General features: G+C 46.3%; 1 protein-coding gene across 11 annotated transcripts in view; it reads right to left on the bottom strand.

The window, feature by feature from the left end:
- SIRT6 (sirtuin 6) overlaps positions 1-16,918 on the bottom strand; it is a 77,870-nt gene that overhangs the window by 45,988 nt on the left and 14,964 nt on the right. For 8 of the 11 annotated variants that reach the window (XR_009152772.1, XM_058163633.1, XM_058163632.1 and 5 more), the window contains exons 6-7: positions 16,706-16,786; positions 11,307-11,430 (exon numbers count right to left, since the gene is read on the bottom strand). Coding sequence is in view for 10 of the 11 variants with exons in the window: in XM_058163633.1 (XP_058019616.1) it covers positions 11,307-11,430; positions 16,706-16,786 (205 nt within the window). In the remaining variant the exon portion in view is untranslated. Of the gene's footprint in view, positions 1-5,670; positions 6,981-7,034; positions 7,842-8,358; positions 9,136-11,306; positions 11,431-16,705; positions 16,787-16,918 lie in introns of those variants that run through there. The other 3 variants (XM_058163640.1, XM_058163634.1, XM_058163631.1) reach the window with 3 other exon arrangements.

The raw sequence follows: 16,918 nt of genomic DNA, 5'->3' as shown, positions 1-16,918 counted from the left end.
CACCGACGCTCTGGAACGAACTTCCCCCTGGCTTACGTCAAGTGCCGGATCTTCGGACCTTCCGTCGTGAGCTAAAAACACACCTATTTATTCAAGTGGGACTGGCATAATAGTGTTAAATTTTAATTCGGGGTTTTATTAATATTTTTAAAATTTTAAAACTAAAATTTAATTATCAGCCTTTATTGTAATTTTGCTAGGTTTTAAATGTTTTAATTTGTATATATTCCTGTGTTTTATCTTGGCTGTACACCGTCCTGAGTCCTTCGGGAGAAGGGCGGTATAAAAATTTAATAAAATTTAATAAAATAAATAAATAAATAAATAAATTCAATGAATTATGGGGTCGTTCAGCAAATCTGTCTTCCCGCATTGACTGCTTGCCAGATGCCGGTGAGAAAAGTCTCAAATGGCTGTAAGTTGAGGACTACAGGCAGTCCTCAACATACGACCGGAATTGAGCCCCAAGTTTCTGTTGTCAAGTGAGACATTTGTTGAATGAGTTTTGCCCCGTTTTACGACCTTCCTTGTCACAGTTGTTAAGGGAATCGGTTTTCCCCTGGACTTTGCTGGTACGCAGGTCGCAAAAGGGGATCACGTGACCCCGGCACACGGCAACCGTCATAAATATGAATCAGTTGCCAAGCATCTGAATTTTGATCATGTGACCATGGGGACGCTACAGTGGTCGTGTGAAAAAACGGCCACAAGTCTTTTTCAGTGCCATCGTAACTCTGAACGGTCACTAAATGAACTGTTGTTAGTGGAGGGGCCACTTTCCAAGCCCCTGAATTTTGGTCACGTGATCATGGGGATGCTTGCAACAGTCCTAAGCAGGGGTGAAATCTAAAAATTTTCCCTACCGGTTCTGTGGGTGTGGCTTAATTGGTGGGCGTGGCTTGGTGGTCAGACGACTGGGTGGGCGTGGCCAATAACAATAAATAATAAAAATAACAAAGTATAAAAAACAATAAGAGGTACCAAAAACCAACTTTCACACTTTACACACACACAACACAACACAACTGACTCACACACAATGTAAAAGCAGCTGCACTTCACACTTCACACAGCCACAAAAAGCTCAAAAACCAACTTTCACACTTTACACACACACAACACGACACACACACACACACACACACACACACACACAAAATGTCACATACAGCTTTCTGAGATTTTGTGTATTTGTGTAGTTAGAGTGAAACACTACAGAAACACACCAAATCTCAGAAAGCTGCACAAATATTTCCCGCTGCCCTGAAAGAGGCGGTGGTGAGACCTCTCCTCAAGAAGCCTTCCCTGGACCCAGCTGTTTAAGGAAATTACCGTCCAGTCTCCAACCTTCGTTTCACGGCGAAGGTTGTAGAGAGTGCGGTGGCATGTCAACTACCCCAGTTCCTGGATGAAACCGTCTATCTAGACCCGTTCCAGTCTGGCTTCCGGCCCGGATACAGTACGGAGACGGTTTTGGTCGCGTTGGTGGATGATCTCTGGAGGGCCAGGGATAGGGGTTGTTCCTCTGCCCTGGTCCTATTAGACCTCTCAGCGGCTTTCGATACCATCGACCATGGTATCCTGCTGCGCCGGTTAGAGGGATTGGGAGTGGGAGGCACCGTTTATCGGTGGTTCTCCTCCTATCTCTCCGATCGGTCGCAGACGGTGTTGACAGGGGGGCAGAGGTGTAAGGGAAACTGATATGCCACCATACTCTCTACAACCTTCGCCGCAAAGCGAAGGTTGGAGACCGGACGATAATTAGCTAAAACAGCCAGGTCCAGGGAAGGCTTCTTGAGGAGGGGCCTCACCACCGCCTCTTTCAAGGCGGCCGGAAAGACACCCTCCACCAAAGAAGCAGTCGTAATCGCCTGGAGCCAGCCTCGTGTCACCTCCTGAGTGGCCAGCACCAGCCAGGAGGGGCACGGGTCCAGTAAACACGTGGTGGCATTCAATCTACCCAACAACCTGTCCATGTCCTCGGGAGCCACAGGGTCAAACTCATCCCAAACAACGTCACCAAGACCACCCTCGGACATCTCACCTGAGTCACCGCAATTTTGGTCCAACCCGTCCCGAAGCTGAACGATTTTATCGTATAGATAACCGTTAAACTCCTCAGCACGTCCCTGCAGCGGGTCATCCCGCTCCCCCTGGTGAAGGAGGGCAGGTCACCCGAAACAGGGCGGCTGGGCGGTTATCTGCCGACGCAATGAGGGAGGAGGCGTAGGAACGCCTCGCTTCCCTCAATGCCACTAGGTAAGCCCTAGTATAGGACTTCACTAGTGTCCGATCAGCCTCTGAACGGCTAGACCTCCAAGAGCTCTCTAGGCGTCTTCTCCGGCGCTTCATCCCCCTCAGCTCCTCGGAGAACCAAGGAGCCGGTTGGGACCTGCGCCGGGTCGGAGGCCGCAGAGGCACGACACGGTCTAAGGCCCCCGCCGCGGCCCGTTCCCAGGCCGCAACAAGTTTCTCAGACGTGCCGTGAGCCTCAGGAAGTGGCCCAAGCTCCGTCTGGAACCTCTCTGGGTCCATCAGGCGCCTGGGACGGAACCAACGCATCGGCTCCGTCTCCCTGCGGTGTTGGATGGCGGTCAAAAGTCCAGGCGAAGGAGAGAGTGATCTGACCATGACAAAGGTTCAATGACTATTTGAGGCTGGCTTAAATTGGGATTTTAATTGTAAATTTATTAATTTTAAACGGGGTTTTTAGCATGGTAAATTTTAATCATGGGGCTAATTTAAAATAAGTTTTTTAAATTGTATTTTAAACTTGTATACTGTATTGTTGGTTTTATTATGCCTGTACACCGCCCTGAGTCCTTCGGGAGAAGGGCGGTATAAAAATCAAATAAAATAAATAAATAAAATAAATAAATATTTCCTTTAAGTCCAGATCTCTCAACCACTGGGGACCGCTAGTCGACATTGTTTGGCTGACGGCACCCTAAGGAGTCCCTCTCTGTGACAACGCACAGGTCGCTGGGAGATACAAGATGGCAGTAGGTGGTCCCGTAAATATCCCGGTCCTAAGCCATGGAGCGCTTTAAAGGTGGTAACCAGTACCTTGAAGCGCACCCGGAAGACAACAGGCAGCCAGTGCAGTCTGCGCAGGATGCGTGTTACATGGGAGCTCCGAGCCGCTCCCTCTATCACCCGCGCAGCTGCATTCTGAACTAACTGGAGCCTCCGAGTGCTCTTCAAGGGGAGCCCCATGTAGAGAGCATTGCAGTAATCCAAGCGAGAAGTAACAAGAGCATGAGTGACCGTGCATAGGGCATCCCAGTCCAGGAAGGGGCGCAACAGGCAAATCAGGCGAACCTGATAAAAAGCTCTCCTGGAGACGGCCGTCAGGTGATCTTCAAACGACAACCGCCCATCCAGGAGAACGCCGAAGTTGCGCACCCTTTCCATCGGGGCCAATGACTCGCCCCCAACAGGCAGCCGCAGCTGCAGCTGACTGTACCGGGGTGCCGGCATCCACCGCCACTCCGTCTTGGAGGGATTGAGCTTGAGTCTGTTTCTCCCCATCCAGACCTGTACGGCTTCCAGGCACCGGGATAGCACTTCGACAGCTTCGTTGGGGTGGCCCGAGGTGGAAAAGTACAGCTGCGTATCGTCAGCGTACAGCTGGTAACTCACCCCAAAGCCACTGATGACCTCGCCCAGTGGCTTCATATAGATGTTGAACAGGAGAGGCGAGAGAATCGACCCCTGCGGCACCCCACAAGTGAGGCGCCTCGCGGTCGATCTCTGCTGTTGCGCCCCTTCCTGGACTGGGATGCCCTATGCACGGTCACTCATGCTCTGGGATAGGGGTTGTTCCTCTGCCCTGGTCCTATTAGACCTCTCAGCGGCTTTCGATACCATCGACCATGGTATCCTGCTGCGCCGGTTAGAGGGATTGGGAGTGGGAGGCACCGTTTATCGGTGGTTCTCCTCCTATCTCTCCGATCGGTCGCAGACGGTGTTGACAGGGGGGCAGAGGTCGGCCCCGAGGCGCCTCACTTGTGGGGTGCCGCAGGGGTCGATCCTCTCGCCCCTTCTGTTCAACATCTACATGAAGCCGCTGGGTGAGATCATCAGTGGTTTCGGTGTGAGGTACCAGCTGTACGCTGATGACACCCAGCTGTACTTTTCCACACCGGACCACCCCAACGAAGCTATCGAAGTGCTGTCCCGGTGTCTGGAAGCCGTACGGGTCTGGATGGGGAGAAACAGGCTCAAGCTCAATCCCTCCAAGACAGAGTGGCTGTGGATGCCGGCATCCCGGTACAGTCAGCTGAGTCCGCGGCTGACTGTCGGTGGCGAGTCATTGGCCCCGATGGAGAGGGTGCGCAACTTAGGCGTCCTCCTGGATGAACGGCTGTCTCTAGAAGATCATTTGACGGCCGTCTCCAGGAGAGCGTTCTACCAGGTTCGCCTGGTGCGCCAGTTGCGCCCCTTTCTAGACCGGGATGCCCTATGCACGGTCACTCACGCACTCGTGACGTCTCGCCTGGATTACTGCAATGCTCTCTACATGGGGCTCCCCTTGAAGGGCATCCGGAGGCTGCAGTTAGTCCAGAATGCGGCTGCGCGGGTGATAGAGGGAGCCCCCCGTGGCTCCCGCATGACACCTATCCTGCGCAGACTGCACTGGCTACCTGTGGCCTTCCGGGTGCGCTTCAAGGTTTTGGTGACCATCTTTAAAGCGCTCCATGGCATAGGGCCGGGCTACTTACGGGACCGCCTGCTGCTACCGAATACCTCTCTCCGACCCGTGCGCTCTCATAGAGAGGGACTCCTCAGGGTGCCGTCAGCGAGGCAATGTCGTCTGGCGGCGCCCAGGGGAAGGGCCTTCTCTGTGGGGGCTCCCACCCTTTGGAACGAACTACCCCCAGGACTTCGTCAGCTTCCGGACCTTCGGACCTTCCGCCGCGAGCTTAAAACACTTATTTATTTGCGCAGGACTGAGTTAGATTTTAAATTTACGGGTTTTAAACTGGGTTTTATTTTTTATATTTTTTAATATTTGGCGTTTAGAATAAGTTTTTTAATTGTTTTTTACTCTGTATTTATGTGTTTTTAAGTGCCTGTTAACCGCCCTGAGTCCCTCGGGAGATAGGGCGGTATACAAATATGATTAAATAAATAATAAATAAGAGAAGGCTCTGTGGGGGCTCCTACTCTGTGGAACGAGCTTCCCCCTGGACTTCGACAAATACCTGACCTTCGGACCTTTCGCCGCGAACTTAAGACTTATTTGTTTCGTCTTGCTGGACTGGCTTGAATTTTAATTTCAATTTTTAGCTGATTTTATGGGGTTTTAATTTTTATTAATTTTAGTGTTACTTGTATTTTAATATTAGGCCAAATTTAATAAGTTTTTTAATGTTTGTTTTTAATATTGTATGTATTGCTGTATTTTTATTCTAGCTGTAAACCGCCCTGAGTCCTTCGGGAGAAGGGCGGTATACAAATTAAATTATTATTATTATTATTATTATTATTATTATTATTATTATTATTATTATTATTATTATTATTATTATTATTATTATTATATTTTATTGTGGACTTCAATTCCCAGAGTTCCTCAGCAAGCAAAGCCAGACAGCATTAATCACTCAGTGATGAAATAGATTAGCTAAATTTAGATTAGTTCTGTCTGGTGCTAAAAGCGAAACTGGGGCTTTCCGGCTGCGAGAAAAGCCATGTGGTCGATCAGTAATCAGGTAAGTGGCTCACACTCTTTTAAAGGAGTTTTTTACATGTTTTCTACAGAAAACATGTTTTTTAAGGTTCTGCTGATGAGGAACTCAGGTGAGATCACCAGAGTAGCCTTTAAATATATTCTTTTTTAAGTTTAAAGTCTCTGCCGATCTCAGCTGAGGGGCGGGATCCTCAAAGGCTTTTTTTTACTTTTAAAGGCATGTTTCGGCTGAAGCAAAACTGGCTTTTAAAAGTAAAAAAAAATAATTCTCTGCAGATGGTGGGGCTCAGCAGAGGCAGGGGGGGTGGGGCCAGGGATTTTTGCTACCGGTCCTCCAAACCAGCAGCTGCCATCTCTACCTAATTGGGAGAACCAGTGCGAACTGGGAGCATTTCACCCCTGGTCCTAAGTGTGAAAAAAATGTCGTAAGTCACATTTTTTCAGTGCCGGCGTAACTGAACGGTCACTATATGAACTGTTGTAAGTCAAGGACTACCTGTATCTGTAATAACACAGCTCTCAGGAAATTCCTCCCTCCGTGTGGTTTCAAACCAGGCCAGCTTCTCTAGGAAAATCCCCAGATTGCAGAATGACAACTGTTATAAACTGTGCGGATGGGTTTTTCCCAGGAGGTGGAAAAAGGAAGAATTTCCTTTTTTTTCTGAAATATTTGGAATGCCTTTATTATTTTTTTAAAGTATTATTATCAAAAGGAGATAACATGTTCCTGTATGGACAAATATCGATTAATCACTAAAAGAACCGCAAAAAGAAAAAGAAAAAATCTGGAGGGTTGATTGGAAGTTTCTTTGAAGTCAAGCTTGCAGCTGTAACTGCCTTCCATGCTTACAACCGGAATTCTGCCCAGGATTGATTGATTCTTCAGTGAGTTTGGCCCTGTTTTACAACCTTTCTTGCCACCATCATTAAGCAAATCCCTGCAGTTGTTGGCTGGTCAGGAGGTCGCAAAAGGGGATCACATGATCCCGGGACACAATAACAGTCGTAACTATGAACCGGCTGCCAAGGATCTGAATGTTGATCCCCTGTTCATGGGGATGCTACAAAGGTCGTAACTTTGAAAAACGGTCACGTCACATTTTTCAGTGCCGTTGTTAAATCTGAACGGTCACTAAACAAACTGTTGCAAGTCGAGGACTACCTATATGAACCAGCTGCCAAGCATCCAAATGTTGATCATGTGACTGCTGAGATGCTGCAACCGTCGTTAAATGTGAAAAACGGTCATAAGTCCCTTTTTTCGGGGCCGTTGTTACTTTGGTCACTAAAAGGAGGAGACTGTTGCTGTGTTATTTTTTGTTCCGATACAAAAGAAACATTACACGCTTGTTCTCCGCACCCCAACTTTCATTTTATTACTTAGTGAGCACACGTACGCATGTATTCCTATGACTGAAAAATTGCACTGGAAATGAGGAGGGGGGCTTCTGAGAGCGAGAAAAATCCTATGCATGACTTCATTCCCCCCCCCCCCCCGAAAAGAAAGCAGCTGTGGCATCCGAGGGTTTTGGGTGGCACCTTGAATGCTCGGGACCCTCCCCCTCAATTTGTATTCCTGGGATGGGCTGACCTGAGAAGTGAGGAAGTGGCAGACATGGGCTGGAAGGAAGAGCCCGAGGTTCTGCTTATGGGGCACGGCTTTATATATATATATATATATATATCCCTGACACTATACATACATACATATATATTTGTTTTCGTACATTTTCACGGGTATAGGTATGTAGGTCTTGGCATAGTCGGGTCTTTTCCCGTGTAAGGTCCCACGTAAAGGCTTTGCTCGCACAAGCACGAAGCCGAAAGCACCAGCCTGAAGATGACGAGTGACACCTCGTCGAAACGTCACCTAAATACTTTCAACCTTACACGGGAAAAGACCCGAATACGCCAAGACCTACATACCTATACCCGTGAAAACCTACAAAAACATATATATGGGTATATGTATATGTGTGCGTGTGTGTGTGTATTTGTTTTCTGAGGTTTTCGCGGGTGTTTGTATGTAGGTCTTTGGTTATTTGGGTTTTCTCCAACGTAAAATTGGAAGTGTCTCGGCGACGTTTCAGCGAAGTCTCGTTCGTCATCTTCAGGCTTCAGCTTCGTGCTTCTGGGAGCCATGTTGCTGAAACAGAAACAGCTGCAATCACACATTGCTCCCAGAAGCACGAAGCTGAAGCCTGAAGTTGACGAATGAGACTTCGTCGAAACGTCGCCAAGACACTTCCAATTTTATGCGGGAGAAAACCCGAATAACCAAAGACCTACACACACACACACACACACATACACACACACACACACATATATAGGGTCAGGGAGACAAAGAGTGACAACAGATACACGACTTAAGGGACACTATTTCCTATTCTAAGTGGCTCGACAAAGATAAAAATGCTTTAAAATGCTATTTTCTCCTTCTCACGCGCCCTCCGCGGCGGTTTATCAAGAAACAGAGGAAGCTCAGGGTTGGCAAATCAAGAGAAGGGGTTGGGGGGTAGCAGCAAACCAGTGGACCCGTAGCGAGAATCCCGGGGTCAATGGGGGAAGGAAAGGGAGAGGACTGAGGAAAGGAGGAAGGAAAGAAGAGAAAGAAAGGAGAAAAGGATGAATAAGGGGAGGAAGGAATTCAATGGATGAAAGAGGGACGGGAAAGAGAGAGGGGAGATGATTGAGGGCGGGGAGGAGGAGAGAGAAGGGGAGAGGGAAGGAGAGGGGAAGAGAGGAGAGGAGAAAGGGGAAGGAAAAAGGGGAGAAGGCTAGAAAGAGGGGAGAGAAGAGAGGAGGAGAGAGAAGGGAGAGAAGAGGGGAGGAAGAGTGAGAAGGGGACGGGACCCTGTCCCTCAACAGAACCCAAAAGGCATAAAAAGAGGGCACAAGCCCCCAAGAAAGAAGGATAACTGACTAGCCGTTACCTTCTTCCAGAAATGGAAAATCTGGGCTCATCCAGAAAAGCTTCAAATTTCAGGGAAAAAAGAAAATTACGTACAGAACCCGGAGGAAGACAATTCTCAAAAAAGTCAGGTAGAAACACCCAAGGCCAAGCTGGTTTTCTGAGAGATACCAGGCAACACCCACGCAGACGAGCCCCGCCAGGATGGCATCCATCAAGTTGGCAACGGCTCCAGCTTCGGCCGCTTAACTGGGACTGAGCCGCCATCCAGCAGGCAGGATTCCTGTTTCAGGACCGCCGTGTGTCCCAGGCCCTTCCGCACGCCATTCCAGCAGGGAGACGGCTCTTCCTTGCTCAAGAACGGCAAGTCCGTGCCTGGCTTGGTGAGCGGTTTGGCCTCTTGCTGCTCCATACTCTCCACCACCAGTGGCCCGGTCCACTCCGGGATCTCCAGCCCGAGGAGTTTCATGAGCTTCGTTATGACCTCATCCACGTAGCCGTGGATGCACAGGTCCGCCTGCCTGTCCTGAGGGCCAGAAAAAGAAGGGGCAAAGATGTGACGTGGAACACAGAATGAGGACCGGGTCTTGGGAGTGGTTACCAGCTTGCTTCTGGGTCTAATCCAAGGTGTTGGGGAGGGGAGAGAAGGGGAGAGGACAGGGGAGTGGAGAGGAGAGATGGAAGTGAAGAGGAGGAGAGTGGAGAGGACAGGGGAGTGGAGAAGAGATAGGATTGGAGGGGACAGGAGTGGAGAGGACAGGGGAGTGGAGAGGACAGGGGAGTGGAGAGGAGAGTAGTGTTCTGACCTAGGCTTCTTTAAAAAACATGAAGCAGAGTCTTGGTCCTGGCAAAACCCCTTTTATTTATACAACTGTGAATTCCTTTCATTCACAGTCAGCAAGGCTTGGCAAACAGTCTTTCAGAGGAATATTTATTAACACACCTTACCTCGCTCGGAAAGCTGCCAGATAACTAGTTCCAAATGCAGGGCAAGGCAAAACCTGGCACAGAGTCTCATAATCACAAACAGAACTGTTGTGTCTGCGCCCCCCGAGCCGGGCCTGCTGCCGGAAAGCGACTTGGACAGTGAGGGGGAAGGGCCGTCAGGACTTACCTCAGGAGCACTGGCTTGCCTGGCTCAGTTCCAGGAGCCAGAAACAGGCCAGGTGGAAGAGATAACGAGGCCTCCATCCCCTGACTCTTCCCCCCCCCAGGCCACACCTGCAGACCCAGCTGATGGCAATCAGGCTTAGTTTCATAGGCAGGAGAGGAGGGAACAACAGAAGCAAGGGTGGGGCAGGCCTAGGAAGTACTAAGTCATGGAGCCACACCCCACAGGATATAAAAGGTAGCCAGAGCTGCTGTGTCTCTTTGTAACAGGCAATTAAGAGCTGAAGTTTGTTCCTATGTGACTCACCAGCGTCATGGAAGATAACAGAGGCTCTTGGCAGTCGCTGGCTATTCTGCTGCCAGAGCTGATAGTGACGGCTAATTAAGCCATCATTCGGACGGAGGCGAGGGAGGACAGAACAAGAACTTTCCATTCTTGAAACAACCGAACGAATGAATTGTTTCCTGCAAAAGCCCACTCCCTGTTCACTCCTCTTTTGTTTCCTATGGGAAGGGCCAAACACCTCCAAGGTGTGGCTTCACTCCCAAGTCGATCCTGCTTTCTTCCTTGTTCTTGTCTTCTGGCAGCTCTGCACATGCACACACTGGAAGCAGGATCCAGCTGTTTCTCTGCCTTGCTGCTGTCTAGCTTCCTCTCTGTCTCCGACGCAGAGCCCTCGTCCGAGCTTTCCCTAGCCCTCTGGTCTGGCCCAAGTTCCTCCCCAACCTCCTCATTGTCTGACTCTGGTGCCAGCTCTGCTGGCCGCCGGTGGGCCACAACAAGTAGAGAAGGGAGGGAAATGGAGTGGAGATGGGAGTGAAGAGGACAGGGGAATGGAGAGGGGAGGGGAGATGTGAGTGGAGTGGAGAGGAGAGGAGTTGACTTTGTATATAAATATACAAATAGGATGAGACTATTGCCTTACACAATGTAAGCCGCCCTGAGTCTTCGGAGAAGGGCGGGATATAAATGTAAAAAAAAAAAAAAGATGGGCGTGAAGAGGACAGGAAAGAGGAGTGGAGAGGATATGGGAGTGGAGAGGACAGGGAAGAGGAGTGGAGTGGAGATGGGAGTGGAGAGGGTGGGAGTGGAGAGGACAGGGGAGAGGAGTGGACAGGAGAGAAGATGGAAGTGGACAGAAGAGTGGAGAGGAGATGGGAGTGAAGAGGACAGGGGAGTGGAGAGGAGATGGAAGCGCAGAGCAGAGGGCACGATGAGAATGTATCTGCTGAATATAACTCCACATTGGTGACAGGAAGGGCATCCAGCCAGTAAACACTCAGCTCCTTTCAGTTGCCCAGACTCCACCCCCAAGGGATTATGGGGTCATTAAAAGATGATGATGATATAGCAGGAAATAAACTCTGAGTACTTTTGAACTCTATTCTGGCTCCTGGTTTATTGAATCTGACAGCTGATTAGTAAAAGACCTACCTTCCTCCTCCTTTTCCAACTAGCCCAAGAGAAGAGGATTCTGGCTTGTCTGTTATCCGCTGCTCTTTTTCCCAACCAAAGGGACTGCCCTACAGGAGCTGAAAGCAAAGCATTGAGGGTCAACTGTCCAGTCGAGGAAAGAGCATACTCACATGCTTGGTGGGCTGCAGGTTGACAATCACCAGCTTCCCGCCTTTCTTCTTGGTCAGTAGCGGAAGGTTCCCGCTGGGCTTGATTTGCAGTGAGGTCCCCAGGGTGATGGATAAGGAGGCCCTCCTACAAGCAGAGAAGGAATCAGCCGTGGAGACCCTTTTCAAAGGGGCAAGTGGAGCAGAATTTTTACCACCCCTACCTCAATTGTCCTGCCCGCAAAAATAATAGACAGGTACAAATGAATAAATAAGACCTGGTTGTCATTGTGGCGGCCCGTCTCTTTATTTTTTAAGGCAATATGGGAGGGACACCATTGTGGGCACGATGAGGCTCAAGCCCACTGGATGGCTCTGCTCTCCCTAGTTTGGGTAAGGCTGTGAAGTTTTGAGGAGGAGGAGGAGGAGGAGGAGGAGGAGGAGGAGGAGAGCAGCTGCAGGATCTTTGGTGTTCTCTGAGCTTGATGGTTTTCTCGCAGATTTTTCATGGCCCAATTAAGCAACATCATCAGTGCTACAAGGGATGGGGCTTTGCTCTCTGTTTATATGCGAGTGACTAGCCCTGCCAATGTTGGTGGGAGTGGTCTTGATGCCTGCTTGGTTAGCTTATTGTTTTTTATTTGCTTGTTGGTCTGAGTTGGTAGTTCCTTGGAGTATTAATACTTGACAACTTGTATATAAACAGACAGCATGCGCGACTCCCTTCTAGCATTGATGATGTCACCTAACTGCGTCCCGAAACATCTGCAAGAAAACCACCAAGCTCAGAGAGCACCGAGGACCCCTCATTTCAACCCTGAGCCCTCCTATGCCTTCTCTCCACAAAACTCACTGCCTTTTAGCAGTGATGATGTTACCTAGCTGGGTTGTGCAGTGTCTGCAAGGAAACTACACAGCCCCACAGTTCAATCCTGAGCTACAAATACTGTTTATTTTATTTATTTATTAATCAAACTTATATACCGCACCATCTCCCGTAGGACTCTGGGCGGTTCACAGGCATATTAAAACAATATATAACAATGTCTTCTATTAGTGACATTTCAACTGGTTTATGAACCTCATTTGTGTTCGCCTTGGGTTCCTCAACAGCAGCTTCCGCCAACGTATAGATTCAGAAAAACCCAATCCAACAGAAATTCAGAAACAGTGGTTTTGGAGAACCGGAAGCATTGCGGCGAGACCGGCTGGAAAAATAGTGGGCTCCGACAAAGTCTGTGAAAACCCAACCAAATAGCTGTCAGGGGGTCTTTGGGCCAGAAACGTCCTGCAGGGATGGTGAAGAAGGAGAGGTGTCTCGGACGACCAAGAGGAACAGGCAAGTTCCTCGAAAGGTCGGAGACTGCTTTTCAAACCAGTGGCGGCGGCCATTGAAAAATGACCGCTCTGAAGCTGGGGCAACTGGACTAAGTTTTTTGTGCAGGAGTGGCGTCTGAAAGGAGTGCTGGTACTGGCTGAATGATTGGTCAACTCACAGGTAAAAAAGAAAAATGTTTAACAACTTTGAAAGGTGTCCCAGAGCGGAAATGAGCGGCTAATTGGCACTTGGGAAAGTTAATGGAGGGAGAAGAACAAAGAGGAGGTTAGAATACCAAAGCCCAAGAAAGAAAATTTTACAACTGGATTTAAAATTGGATTTGGAGAAATTAAAAATAATAAAAGAAAAAGAAACACGAGGGAAAGTACTTTCTATGTGGATTAAAAATATTTTTGATAATTTTGACATTTGAAGGAAAAGAACAAAGAGGATGGTAAAATACTAAAGCCCAAGAAAGAAAACTTTATAACTGGTTTTAAAATTGAATTTGGAGAAACTAAAAACAATAAAAGAAAAAGGAACCTGAGGAAAAGAACTCTTTATGTAGATTTAAAACATTTTTGACAGCTTTGATACTTAGTAGACCTGAGAATATTGTGGATTTGAAAGAGACATCTGCTGGCAGAAAGTGAGTACTGCAATATAGATTGTGTTGTGGCTCCAGCACGCCCCCCCAGGCCTGGCCCCCTGCCAGAGAGTGACTCAGAGAGTGAGGGGGAAGGGCCATCAGGGCTCCCTTCTGCAGGGCCGGCTTCCCTGGCTCAGCTCCAGGAGCCAGAGGTAGGCCAGGTGGAAGAGATGACGAGGCCTCCGTCTCCTGTATCTCCCCTCGCCCAGGAAACGCTTCCAGACCCAGCTGAGGACAATCAGTCCTGGTTAGATCCCAAGTTTCGTAGACAAGAGAGGCGGGAACAACAGAAGCAGGGGTGGGGCAGGCCTAGAAAGTGCTGAGTCACAGAGCCACACCCCACAGGGTATAAAAGCAGGAGAGGCTGCTATACTGCTTCGTGACAAACAAATCCAACTGCCTGGAGAGAACTTGAGCTGAAGTGCTGTTTATTCCTGATTTCCTGGTTGACACGCTGGCATCAAGAAAGATAACAGAAAAACCTTGGCAGAAGTTCGCTGGGTTGCTGCCAGAGCTGATAGCTGCCGTAGACTCAATTGCCGGCTAATTGAGTCATTTTCTCGTGCCTCCCGGACTGCGGTGGGGGGACAGAACAGATTGGAAGATAGAAGAAAAAACAACAGCTGTGATCTTGATTTAATCCAGAAACTGAGAGAACTTTTAAGGAGTATCTATCTGTTTTTCTGGACTGCTTGGTTTCATCTTTCAACGGTTGTGGAAGAGAACAAAGCTTTAATTTGGAGTGGATTGGATAAATATTTGAATTGGATATTTGGAATAAAAATTTGGAATAAAAAAGAGACTATGTAGACTTTAGAATTTTAATTACCATATTTTTTGGAGTATAAGATGCACTTTTTTCCCCAAAAAAAGAGGGGGAAAATTTGGGTGTGTCTTATATGCAGAATGTAGCCCCGCCCATTCTCAAATGGAAGTTTCTCAAATGGAAGTTTCAGAGGCTGAAAAAAGCATCAGAAACGAAGCTTCAGAAAAGAAGCCCCCAAACAGAGCTTCAGAGGCTTTTTTTCTGAAGCTGTTTCGGAGGCTTTGAGAGGCAGAAAAAAGTTTTTTTCTGAAACAGAGTTTCAGAAGTTTCAGAGGCAGGAAAAAAAGCAAAAAAAAGCAAGGCACAGAGCTCACAACCAAGGAAACTGCTGCTAAAATTCACCTCTGGGAACAGCTGATTGGGGGTATTCCGGGAGGCCGATCCACCTGCCAATCAGCTTTTTTCTTATTTTCCTCCCCAAAAACTAAGGTGTGTCTTATACTCCGGTGCATCTTATACTCCGAAAAATACAGTAAATATAAAGTAAAAGTTTTTTAAAAAATTTAAATTGACATTATGGAGTCTTGGATGTGTGAGGAATTAATTGAGATGTTTAAAAATATGCGTGGATCATTAAAGGGTAATAAAAAGTCAGAAATTTCGTCGGAAAACACAGAACAGGAAAAGGAGAGCATAAATGAGGAGCAAGAAAATAATACTGAAAGGAAATGAAAGTAAAAAACAGATGATTTCCCTGGGATTAACAGTAGCAAAAAAAAAATAAAAATGGGGGGGGGGGATATTCTCCCAAAAATGATTCAAACAAAGGGAAAAGAAGGAGGCCGTGGTGTGGCTCAGGCTGTAAGAAGCCTGTTATTAAAACACAGCTGCCTGCAATTACTGCAGGTTCTAGTCCCACCAGGTCCAAGGTTGACTCAGCCTTCCATCCTTTATAAGGTAGGTAAAATGAGGACCCAGATTGTTGGGGGGGCAATAAGTTGACTTTGTAAATATACAAATAGAATGAGACTATTGCCTTATACACTGTAAGCCGCCCTGAGTCTTCGGAGAAGGGCAGGATATAAATGTAAACAAAACAAAACAAAAAGGAGATAGTGAAAAGAGATTAGGAGAAAGCTTGGGGAGGTTTATTCAAGTAATATATCTAAAAGTGAGAAAAAAGGATTCAGGAGAAAAGATATAATATACAAAAAGAAAAAAAGAAAAAGAAGAAGTTAAAAGAATGGGATAAAAGGAGGAAATTACCAAAAAGTGGAGTTTTGGAGAGACCAAGAGAAAATGGTTAAAGAGGGGAAGATTAGTGGAAAGGAGAAAGGGAAATAAGGTATATATTTGTAGATTTAAAGAAACTGTATTAACATTATTAATTGTGGCTGGTCAATTAAGTTGAAGGGTTTTAATGTAAGAAATGAATGTGATGATGCATATTGCTTATAGCAAAACAGAATAGCGGATGAAAAATGAAACGGTAATTGGGTTTAATTATGAAGATAAGTGAAATTAAGAGACAAAATTGAAATGTTAAAAAGTGGGATGGGGATCTTGAAAAGTATATGATGTGAATGAAGAAATAAGATAATTAACTGATGTTATTGTAAGAAATTAGGAATTAAGGGCGGATAGTGATATTGTTTATGTATTATGTATTAAGAAGCGATTAAGATAAAATGCGGAGAGTCAATCAGATTTAATGCAAGAATTGATCATGATGATATAATAATAATAACAACAGTTGGACGGGATCTTGGAGGCCTTCTAGTCCAACCCCCTGCCCAGGCAGGAAACCCTACACCATTTTAGACAAATGGTTATCCAACATTTTCTTAAAAGTTTCCAGTGTTGGAGCATTCACAACTTCTGCAGGCAAGTCGTTCCACTGATTACTGGTTCTAACTGTCAGGAAATTTCTCCTTAGTTCTAAGTTGCTTCTCTCCTTGATCAGTTTCCACCCATTGCTTCTTGTTCTACCCTCAGGTGCTCTGGAGAATAGTTTGGTTCCCTCTTCTTTGTGGCAGCCCCTCAAATACTGAAACACCGCTATCATGTCACTCCTAATCCTTATATATATTGCGTATAGTTAAAAAGCAGGGGACTTTAAGAAATGTACTCAGCAAATGGAGCAATAAGATAAGTAATTGATGTTATTGTAAGAAATTAGGAATTAAAGGGTGGGTAGTGATACTGTTTATGTATTATGTATTAAGAAGAGTTTAAGATAAGATAAAGAAACATGGAAAAAAATATTATGGCCAAAATTGGAAATATGTAAAATGTACTTGGGAAGAGATGAAATAACAAGACTTGGTGAAAAATGATGAATTTGGGATAAAGAATTATATAAAAGGGATGAATATGGAAAAGATTGGAATAGGTTATAAAAATTAATATATATATATATATATATATATATATATATATATATATATATATATATATATATATATATATATATATATATATATATATATATATATATATATATATATATATATATATATATATATATATATGATGTATAAGATGTGACCACTGTTCATAAAGTATGTATAATGAAAGAAAAATGTTAATAAAGCTTGTTTACCAAAAAAAAAAGAAAAGAAAAGAAAAGAAATTCAGAACCAGAAATTTGGGACAAGGCTGGATTTGGAACCGTGCAGAGGAAAACACACCTGCTGGCTTCGGAGGCCAAATTGAGGTCACGGTCTGGCAGGGAATCTTCCCAGTCTAAGATGGTATCCATTAACTTGCCTCTTTAAGAAGAAACACAAAAGGCACACCGATCAAACCAACTGCGAACGGGAAATAAAAGCATTTTTAAAAATACAGTCCCTCCCCCTCCCAGAGTTTTGGGGTATACTTCTATGATCGGAGAGTTGGAAGAA

The sequence above is a fragment of the Ahaetulla prasina genome, chromosome 1, assembly GCF_028640845.1.
Source record: "Ahaetulla prasina isolate Xishuangbanna chromosome 1, ASM2864084v1, whole genome shotgun sequence".
NCBI lineage: Eukaryota > Metazoa > Chordata > Lepidosauria > Squamata > Colubridae > Ahaetulla > Ahaetulla prasina.
This window is presented reverse-complemented; position numbering and strand designations above follow the sequence as displayed.